This window comes from Aplidium turbinatum, chromosome 1 (genome assembly GCF_918807975.1).
Source record: "Aplidium turbinatum chromosome 1, kaAplTurb1.1, whole genome shotgun sequence".
NCBI lineage: Eukaryota > Metazoa > Chordata > Ascidiacea > Aplousobranchia > Polyclinidae > Aplidium > Aplidium turbinatum.
In genome coordinates, this window is record NC_137472.1 from 62101688 (window position 1) to 62113226 (window position 11539).

At 40.0% G+C, this 11539-nt stretch overlaps 1 protein-coding gene across 7 annotated transcripts in view; it reads right to left on the minus strand.

Annotated features, from left to right (window-relative positions):
* Positions 1-9306, minus strand: part of LOC145784615 (uncharacterized) — a 141492-nt gene extending 132186 nt beyond the window's left edge. For all 7 annotated transcript variants that reach the window (XR_014291026.1, XM_082596508.1, XM_082596504.1 and 4 more), the window contains exon 1: positions 9169-9306. Coding sequence is in view for 6 of the 7 variants with exons in the window: in XM_082596508.1 (XP_082452634.1) it covers positions 9169-9247 (79 nt within the window). In the remaining variant the exon portion in view is untranslated. The remainder of the gene's footprint in view (positions 1-9168) is intronic.
* Between the last annotated feature and the right edge of the window lie 2233 nt (positions 9307-11539).

The window sequence follows — 11539 nt, forward strand, 5'->3', positions numbered from 1 at the left end:
GGAAAAATGATTGTGGTTGAATTGGAGCATCCTGGGAAGATGATTGTGGTTGAATTGGAGCATCCTGGGAAGATGACTGTGGTTGAATTGGAGCATCCTGGGAAGATGATTGTGGTTGAATTGAAACATCCTGGGAAGATGACTGTGGTTGATTTGAAACATCCTGGGAAGATGACTGTGGTTGATTTGAAGCATCCTGGGAAGACAATTGTTGTTGATTTAAAGCATCCTGGAAAGATGATTGTGGTTGATTTGAAACATCCTGGAAAAATGATTGTGGTTGAATTGGAGCATCCTGGGAAGATGATTGTGGTTGAATTGGAGCATCCTGGGAAGATGACTGTGGTTGAATTGAAACATTCTGGGAAGATGATTGTGGTTGATTTGAAACATTTTGGGAAGATGATTGTGGTTGATTTGAAGCATTCTGGGAAGACGATTGTGGTTGAATTAAAACATTCTGGGAAGATGATTGTGGTTGAATTGAAGCATTCTGGGAAGACGATTGTGGTTGAATTGAAACATTCTGGGAAGACGATTGTGGTTGAATTGAAGCATCCTGGGAAGATGATTCAAGTTGATTTGAATGATGGAATTCTTGAAGAATAGAATCTTGCAAGAGATCTGAAAAGCGAAAAATAAAATTCTTATCTACCTCCGTGTGCAGTAGCACAGTATTGTGGAGCGATACTAAGCGTGCCATAGGACAACTATAATGTGAACATAACTTGGAATGCACACCATTCATTCAAAGACTGGTTGATGCGCTTTTATCAGTCAGCACGAACTGTTGCCTAAGTCGAAAGTAAGTTGTGTAAAGTGATTTATATTTTCTGCTTTTAAAATTAAATACGATTTTGGTAAAGAGGTCACTTTCTTCAACCACAGACATATACAACCAAGAAACCACACGGCATTTAACATAATCCATTAAAATTGAACATAAACAATAAGCTACAAACGTTTTCGGCCAAACGTTCGTAGCTTATAGTTTAAAATTAAAGTAGGCTATCAAAAGCTGCTTTGAAATGCGTTGCTCAGGCACACAACTTAAGAGCTACAATAAGTTTAACCCGTTAAGTGCGTAATTAATTTTTCGAAACTCTCCTTACTGTGCGTATTTAATTTGATCACTTGCAGTATTTCAGGATGGACGACAAGTGGCTCCTCGTGCCCCATCCTGTGAGTGACATCTGCATCCAAGCAGATGCCAAACGAAACTTGTCAACCATGAGCCTCCACCCGGACGGCACAGCTGCAAGGGGCAATGGACAAGTTCAGACGCCCCACTATTCTGCTACTCAACATAGAAGGCTACACAGCAAGCAAGATCAAAGTTGTGGAGCAGCTTGCCCATACCAATCGGGCACTCGTCATCCTCCTCCAAGAGACCCACTGCACCTCTGCAGATAGGCTAGCTATTCCCAACTACACGTTAGCCGGGTCTACCTTAAGCAGGAAGCACGGCATTGCCACGTTTGTGCATGAGAGCCTGAAGTGGACCTTTGTCGATCAATCTCCAACTGATGCCGAGATTGAGTGGGTGTGCATTTATATCTCAGACTACAACATTGTCAACATCTACAAGCTCCCACCCTCGCGAATGTTGCCACCATCCCTTCCAACGTTCCCCTCCTCCAGTCTCTACGCTGGCGATTTCAACTGCCAGCACATCGACTGGGGCTACAACAACACAAGCAGCGACGGAGAATTACTGGCTGACTGGGCCTCTACAAACCATCTTGCCCTCCTATTCGATCCAAGGAACCAGCCAGTTTCCACTCCGGTCGCTGGGGAACATGGACAAACCCTGACTTGGCCTTCGCGAGTGTCGACAGCTCTCTTCCAGACAGACGTGTGCTTGAGAAGTTCCCGCGGTCCCAACACCGGCCGTCCCTCATCACCGCCCCAAAACTTGTGGCCCCTGTCCCGAGTTCATCAGTGAAGCGATGGAACTTCAAAAAAGTCGATTGGAATCAATACAGCCTCCTGACCAATAAGTCTGCTGCAAAGCTACCATCGACTGAAACATGCAACGCAGACGAGGCATACCAGAACTTCTGCAATGTCATAATAACTGCGGGAAAGGCCACAATACCACGTGGCCATCGAACCAGCTACACACCATGCTGGGACTCTGAGTGTGAAGCTCTCTATCGCTCATACCTAGGCGCCACAAGTGGTGCTGCTTCTAACACCGCCGCCACCAGACTACTTGAGCGGCTGGACACAAAGAAGCTTAAGTGATGGAACGAAGCTGTCCAAACCATTGACCTCACACTCAAGCCGCAAAGCATGGAGCACCATCAACAACCTCACTGGGCGCTCAGCAAACTCCCCTCGTCAGTGCCCCGTTTCTGCTAATGCCATCGCTTCACAGCTAGTGCAGAACGGGGTCTACAAGACAAAGGACCGCAAGGCATCCCGCCTTGTTGCCAAGGAAGTATCTGCCCTGTGGCGAGAAGAAACATCACAAGAAGAAACAATCTCTGGAGACTTCACTTCAGAGGAATTCTCCACCGCCCTTCCTCTAGTGAAACCACACAAGTTTCCAGGGCCGGATAAGATCTGCCCTGAGATTGTGCTCCATGCTGGCCATGCCCCAAAGTCCTGGTTACGTAGATTCCTCTCTTCCTGCCTGCACAACCTCACAATCCCAAAAATCTTGAGAAGAGCTTTAGTAGTTGCGATCCCTAAGCCTCACAAGCCACCAGAGGACCCAAGGAGTCATTGTCCGATATCCCTCCTCTGTGTTCCTTTCAAGATCCTCGAAAGACTGATTTATGCCCGCGTTAACTCAATCATCGACCCGCTCCTTCCAAAAGAGCAAGCTGGGTTTCGGCGCGGAAAATCCAACGTAGATCAGGTCACACTCTTAACTCAAGACATCGAGGATTGCTTTGAGGCAAAAAAGAAGGCCGGCGCTGTGTTTCTAGATCTCACAGCTGCCTATGACACCGTATGGCATCGCGGCCTTACTTGCAAGCTGCTTCGCCTGCCTCCTGACCGACATATAGTTCATATGATTATGGAACTTGTCAGGAATCGAAGCTTCATCCTCACCACCGGTAGCTCACGGCGAAGCAGACTGAGACGCCTGAAAAACGGCGTCCCGCAGGGATCGGTCCTGGCTCCACTTTTTTTCAACATCTGCACCCACGACCTGCCAACTACGATCTCCGCAAAATGCGCTTATGCGGATGACCTGGCAATTCTCCACTCTACTAAGTCGTGGGAAAATCTAGAAGACACCTTGAGCCAAGACATGAAAACTCTCTCAGCATATCTCCAGAACTGGCGACTGAAACTCAGCGAAACCAAAACTGTGGCAGCAGCTTTCCACCTCCACATCGGGAAGCTGATCGTGAGCTACACGTCCAGAATAACGCAAAATCCCTGTCCTTCTGCCCCGAACCAAGATATCTTGGGGTGACACTGGACAGATCGCTCACATACCGCCACCATTTGGTGTCACTGCGCAAGAAACTGACATCCCGCGCTGCGCTACTCAAGCGCCTGGCAGGCTCTAGCTGGGGGGCGAGGGCTGATACTTTGCGTATAGCAGCCTTAGCCCTTGTCTACTTTTCAGCAGAGTACTGTGCACCTGTTAAAACGACAATTGTCGTCTTACGCACAGCAAGAGCAACTGTCTCGGACGACAATTGTCGTCATACGCACTTAACAGGTTAAACAAAATAATATTTCCAGAACCTCTTCCTTATTATTGGATGCACAATTGCACATATGCTATACTCGCTCACTTTACCCTTTCAATGTTGGTCTGACATTAACATTGATTGTTATGTCACTACCACACTTTCATTTAGACGAAGCAACTGTTTCTATTTCTAAGTTACTGAATAGACAAGTTGGTTGGTTTGAATCTTTATCCTTGGACCGACAAAGCTTCTGATAGCTTATACCTAGAAGTTTGGCACACTTGTAGAAGCTTTGACCACTGACGCCTGGCCGGTTACCGAGACTGACAGAGTAAGGTTTCCGCTTGTTGACGTTTGTGAATTCCTAATCCAACCACTAGGTGCCGCTAAATCGGAAGCAATCCTCAAATGCGTTGCTCAAGCTCATACTCCTAGAGCCGAACCAGTGTCGCTTGATCGTGAGGTTTCTTTGTGTACAAAGTCAGGCACTTAACTAACTCAGCTAAGTGAGCTAACGGGGCGGACTCGACTTATTAGAGCTAATATAACTTAGGATTTTGCAAGCTACGTACAGTGGCATACGCAGGATTTTATGAAGGGGGGGGTGGGGGCATTGAGAGTAGCGTAGCCAGGAATTTTGAAAGTTTTTTTTTTGCGGACCGGCGGGCAAAGCCCGACAGCGTTTTCGCTTAAGGCGACACCCAGCGGCGGGGGGTCTGGGGGGCCTCCCCCAGAAAATTTTGAAAAATTACTTTGAATTTGGTGCATTCTGAGAGAATTTTCAACAAAAATGTGGGTATGAATATTCCTGTAAAGTGGTGCTGTCAGGTGGCATAGCAAAAGGATAAGATCATGTTTTCTTCGGCATTTTTCGGAAATAAAGCTAAGTCTCTATGTTTTCTTGTTGTCAATTCCTGGCTGAGATGTTTGAATGTTTGGTATTGGCAAAACTCGCTCTTTTAATGCAGTTTTGTTTAAAATTAGGCAAGTTTTTTTTAGACTGAAAGCATCATTCCCAAGCATAAAGAAACTGAAAGCATCATTCTCAATATCGTGACGTCACACGCGTGCCAAAGTGGTGTTGTAAACCCCAAGGCCCAACCCCCCCTTTGGCTATGCCACTGGCCATTGATATCCCAGACGTCTTCATGATATCCCAGTATGGTTTTAGTTTAGACTTTATCCATTTCTCTCTCACTAATCACTATAATAGGCTTACAGAACACTATGCTACATTGGCATACCTGGGTGGGGTAGGTGGATTGGGCCATGTATTTCGTATTGGCTTAGTCTATAAAACTACATTGTTACAGTAATTGCTTTGACGGAGCAATGCAAAACATATTAAATGCCTTAATCTACGTCGTTAACTACTAAAACATTTTTAAGGGAGGGAGGAGCCATGGCCCAATCGCCCCCCCCCCTGCGTACGCCACTGGCTGCGTATAATCAAGGCATGCCACAATGAAGTTGCAAATGCAGAAGCAAAGACTAATATTGTTCTGTAGCTAGGCTTCGTGTAATTAAGTTGTCTTTGACTTGGTTCCATTGGTTTTTATCAAGGATAATCACAGCCAACAATGAAAAAGTATAATTACGCCCAAACGCAAATGTGAAAACGTCATAGATGTAAATGGGGTAAGTGAATTGAGAAGATGATCATGGTTCGTCTGTGTCTAGATGTACTTGAGCATTACTGGCTAACTTTAAATGTTGTTAGCAGAATATATTCTTACTTGATAGAGGTTGCAAAGACGGTGTTTGCTGGTAAGATGTCTGTGGTAAAGTGAATTCAATTGAAGGTTGTTGTTGGCTGATTGCATGACTCGAAGAAGCTGAAAAAAATAAACATAAGAACTTATCGAGCGTACTGATTGTCACTAAGCGACAAGAACTGTCGCGGCCAGACACTCAATGACACGCCTGACCAGACACATCTGATTGTGGACAGGAAGACTTTCTTCTTCAACTTTTTATTTAGCTGATTTAACATAATTTTTCAACCATTCGCTTAAACCTGGATATGACAACAATAAACTTTCAACAACATTTCACACTGTTTCTTAAAATCCTGGTTAAGAATTTCTGATTTAATAGAAAACAACTTGTTCAAGTATGGACAATCACGATTGTATTCGATTTCAATACAATAGCAAAACCATTGTTTATAAAATATAATTACCTTTATTCATGCATGAATCTAACAGAAGTCCGGATAAGAATTGAACAACGACTGACCAGTGATCGACCAGTAGATTAGTTTGTACAAATGATGTGAAATTATCTAACGGCATTTGATGGACCATGTATAAAGCGCTAAAAAACTCTTGAAAGGTTTGGTGTGAAAAATACAATCGCTGATTGCCCTCCAAAAGGCCGCAATTTTTATTTGAAGCAAATAATGCCACGACAATATCTTGCACATCTTCACTTAAAAGATTCTTTTGTCGAAGATCTTCGGTTGTGATTAATACGGTTCCACTTTTTGTTGCATTGTACGCGATTCGTGACAGTTTAAGGACAATTTCATCTGTTAAAGCAATTGTGTGTTCTGATGTTCTGAGGTTTCCTAGCACTCTTTGAAATATTTGGGTCATTGTTGAAATATTTACAGTTTCATCTGATGAACCAAGAGCAGCTCTCAAGTATAATTGTAGCATCAAAGGATTGCGACACATGGATTCTAGGTGAGGGGTTTCTACAGTTAGCTTGGCAAGAATTTCATTTGATTTTTGTTCAATATTTATCAAGGCAACAAATAACTTTTTCATGTTTTGAGCCGTTAAGTCTCCAATAAAATACGTTTGCTTAGGGCGACATTTTTTAGGAATTTCAAGCATGGCGTGTGGTCGAGATGTGAATACAATGTGGCAATTAGGTAGTAATAATCCTTGACAAAGATTCGACACAAGCTCCTGGTAAGTCATTAATGTGTCGTAATTTCTCAAGTAAAATAGTTTGATTTTTTCCATTAAATTCCAGTTCACCTGGTCGAATCCATCAAAGATTAAAAAACATTTTTTATTGTGATTTTTTATCCATTGGAATATAAACGTTTTTTCTTCTTGATTTAAGTCAAAATTTACATTTCCAAGTAAAAATTCCTTCAAAGTTAATTTCTCGTCATCGCAATCATTCATGCTCATGAAAGATATCCTCAGAACGAGAAAGTCTCTAGTTTTATCTAGACGCCTTGCCAGGCGCTTTGATAATGTTGTCTTTCCTGCCCCAGGGTAACCGACGATTGATATGAAGCTTTGTGATTTAATACGTGAAATTAATTGATCAATCGAAACTTTTTTATGTGATTCTTTAAATTTAATTTGTCTGGTTTTGGGATCATACTGGTCGTCGTTAGGAATAAACCTTCCTTCGTAGAAGTCCACCCACAGAAGCTCTGGATGAACTTCTGGGAACTTCGATGCTGGATTATCAAACTTTGACACATCTACATCAAACTCGGATTTGTAGAGTTGTCGAGTTGCTTTCTTCAGTTTATTGAAGGCCTTGTTTGGATCTAATGACAAAAAGAAGTTTTCAAAATCACATTATGTCAAAATTGACTTTCCATTAACTGAACGTTAAAATCAGTTTTTCGAAAAAATCACAAATGATTTTTCCCTAAACCAAGTTGAAATTTTCCTGATTAGTTGCGTATTTCTACGAATCCAACTCAACAAAGTGTAGCTCAAAATGCTTACTTTGGAATTTCTAAACATTCTTCGTATGGAAGGTTATGTTCTTAAGAGCTTTCAGTTTTGGCAACACTAGTTGAAACACGGCTTTGTATTATACCGTATTTGTTTTTATAAAGATGGTGTGCTCTGTGAATTATTCCCTCTGCTAGGTGCCGCTGAAAGGAGAGCAGTTCTGAAATGCGATACTCAAGGGCAGAGTTCGAGAACCGAACCAGCGCTTCTTGGTGTTGATTCGGGCGCGTAACCACTGAGCTAAAGGGGCAATTTTCCCTAAAACTAAATTTAAATTTCTCTAACTAGTTGCGTATTTCTACGAATCCAACTCAACAAAGTGTACCATATCACCAAATACCCACTTCAAAACTTCTAAACATTTCCCACATGAAATTTATGATCCTAACAACTTTCAAATTTGGCAATGCAAGCTGAAATACAGCTTTATCTTGTAGTTGCTTTAATAGAGGAAAATTCATATCACACTTCGTACCGTAAGGCAACAACCATACGCAATCAATGACATGTCAACATAGACCAAGTACATTTCAACTTTGCTCTATATGTTATGAAAGCAACTCAAGATGTCGCTAAATTGTTGCATACAATAAGCTTGTAGAGAGATCCAAATATTTAGCTTCGCCATAAAATTTAACATTCTCAAATAATATTGGTTCAGTATAAAATCTTGCTAATTTCCAATCACAAATTTTAAATTTAATTAGAAATAATATGGAAAAATTAGATCAATTTAGTGTAAAACCTATGAAAGGGCAACTTCAATTATTGGGATCTCCAAAAGACACTTATATTTCAGCTTATATTCAATGTGACCCAAAGCAGAATGTCTTTTAGGGGGAAAAATTTGACCAATCAAAAATCTAGTATTGCAAAAAAAAATTTGAGGTTTACTTTATCAATTTCCTCAAAAACGGTAAAAGCTGAGCAAAAGAAAATGTAAAACATTTTCAATTAAAAGTGGGGCAATTTTTAAAGCCCACTTCTGCGAATAAAAGTTTAAATATTAAAACTAGTAAATTTTATTTTTGATATGAACATGAACATCTCACAAACCTTCCTGACCTCCAGATGGAACATTGCTTTGTTCGGGTGGATTGATAATGTTGGTTATGTTTTGCCGCTGGTCAACCTGGCCGACTTGGTGATCAATATGATGATGATGATGCTGATGGGCGTGATACTGCCGCTGGTCAACCTGGCCGACTTGGTGATCAATATGATGATGATGATGCTGATGGGCGTGATACTGCCGCTGGTCAACCTGGATCGACTGATGATCAACATGTTGATGATGATGGGCATGGTGCTGCCGGTTGTCCTGCTGAATTACTTGCTGTTGAAGAACAGCCATGTTGCTCGGAGCTTGTTCTGTAAGAAACAAAACAGTTGATTGTTATTGCGTCACAATTCAATTTTCCTTTTCAGGGGTGTCTCATGTTCACAATGTTTATTCAGAAACAAAATCACTAAAACAACGAGACAAAAATGTCAGAATATATTAGCACTTGATTCTTACGTTAATTTATTTTGTCTATTGTTATTTATTGTTAAATGCCGTGGGCAAGGAAGTCAATTCTTGTGCCCATCAAGCATGTCATTAAGTGTCTTACCTAATAAACAGCAACGTGCTTTTTAGCGGTGTCGAACCGGCGCCCTTTCGACTATCGTACGAGGGTTTTCGCTACTCGGCTATGCAGCCAACCATACAATGGTAGTAGGCCTATAAAAGTTCTTGCAAACACCAGAGAGGGTCGTGCGATATTTGAGCAATCTCTTAGACACCAAAATGAACTTACCAGGACTTCCTGTCAATGGTCGTCCAGTCTCTTCAGTTGAAGTTGTTCTGTTTTCTTCTTGATTTTGTGGGAAATACATTTTGTATTGTTTAGTTAACTGCTAGTCACCAAATCAAAATAAAACTTAGTAAGGTAGTTGATGCTACAAAACACAATTGTGAGTCATAAACATATCTCTTCCTTATTTAAGTAAACAAGACAAATCAAGCAACATAAATTTATATTGAACAAACCAACACAAACTCATGATTTGAATAATAGTTTCGACTGCGGTTCATTGATCTCCATGTTTTATGACGTCAAACCACCTTGTTTAACTTTAAATGGAACAAACTCATCTACGCGGAATTCATACATTATTGTTCTAACTCTAACTCATTCTCACCACCAAAACAACACAGCAAGTTATACTTTTGAGGAACCTAGGCCAACCAACTTGTCGAATGTGCAGTAGCGCTCAGCATCTCGACTTTTATAGTCGAATTATCACGTGGGCAGTGCGTGGCTGGAAAACATTAGAAAAAAGAAATGTTCTTGGAAAAAGTTTTTTCAACTTCCAAGCGTAAACAGAACGATCCTTTACTTTACGAAATAGCAATGTTAAAAAACGTTGAAACAACTTTTAATTTGCCATTTGAAGTTAATTAACAATTTATTTTTATTTCTCAATATTCAAACGTCAGTGAAACGTTGGAGGAACTGTAGTTTTGTATTGAAATATTTTGTCTTCAGAATCAATAATGAAATGGAACAATACATTATTATATCGCTTTGTACATCGAGTTTAATTTGAAACGAAATTATAACAACAAAATTTTCAAAGAAAAGAATAATTCCAAGTTTTGAAAGTTTTGTTTTATACAGCCCTAAAGGTAGCCTAAGTAAAAAACATTGAAAAGTTTTTTAACAAAGCAAAATTTATAGATGACAACTTGTTTGTATTTCATTCGATGAACAAGCAACATTCTTTTGTTGCTGTGAGGGTGAGTTGTGTGATAGACTTGTACGATAGTTGCAAGAACGAAGATGCGGCACCCAGCAGCGAAATCAAGCACCTGTGACTTGAAAAGGTAAAATACTTTGCTGAAAGACAATTCGAAAAGTTGACACTAAACTGTCTCTTCCAGTCCGCAACCACTGTTCATAAACCCAGATGCGACAGAAACAAGGGATTGGTTAATATGCTTTGATTGGTTCGCACATTGGAGCAGACATTGTATTTCACGATGAAAATATTTTCATATTGAAACAATGAATAAAATCAGACACATGACTAATAATAATAAAACATATTTGAGCAACTACGGTGAATGATTAGATTAAGTTGCAACTGATTTGATTTATATTTTAATGCGCAAAAGTTCTGAAGGTCTCTTGTAATTTTGTATCACGTCAAATGGTCAGTTAAAATTGCAAGGCAAATTTTATGTCAATAAACTTAAGGAACGGGTGTTAGGCGTCATAACTCCACAAATTGAATTTGATAGCTTAATTCGTTTTTAAGTGTTTTATTAATTAGCCTATTATATATTTTTGCAACAGTTTTTTTTTTTCATTATCGCAATGCAATCATTTCTTCTTTATAATAAAGAAGTGAAATAGCGACCAGTCAAAACTTATAAATGTTGTTTATGAGCGCACAGTAGTAAAGCTGTTTGAAGTTAAACTGTCGACGCAAGCCGTCCAAGTAATTGACCAGACTCTTGTTCAAAGGTAGGCTTACCATCCACTTGCTTTCAAATATAAGGACGATAAAAAACACTATTTTTCCGTTTAATCGTCAGCACGTGTGTCAAGCCATTATTAGCATATTTTTTACTAGAAACATCATTTTCCAGTCGATCCTTGTTCTAGAGATTGCTTTGAGCATCTCATGGCAGCTTCAGTTTAATTTACTTATACGTGCAGCAGAAATTCAACTGTTCTTTCATGAAAACTGTTCCTTTCCGAGCACATGCAGTATATTTCATAAACTGACACCAATAAACCAGATTACTTTAAGTCAGCCACCGATAATAATGTCACAAGACATTTTAGCATTATAGAAAAAACTATTCCTTGCAACACTGACGTTATTGCTATAAACAAGATAAAGTAAAGGCATAATTTCTTAGATATAAAGACAAAAATATTTTTCAAAACGTAATTTTTCAAATTTAGAACAAGTCGTAAAAAAAAGGACAATATGACAGCCCTGTTCGTAAGTGACAACTGACAAGTATAGTTTTCAGGAGATTACAGTTTCGACCGACGCAAAAATCCTTAGTTTTCTTTCTATTGAATTTCGTTTTGCTGTGTATACCTTTGACAAATAACTTGTTGAATCCTTCCGTGGTCGTAAAAGAAAAAAAATACATTTTGGAACCACAGA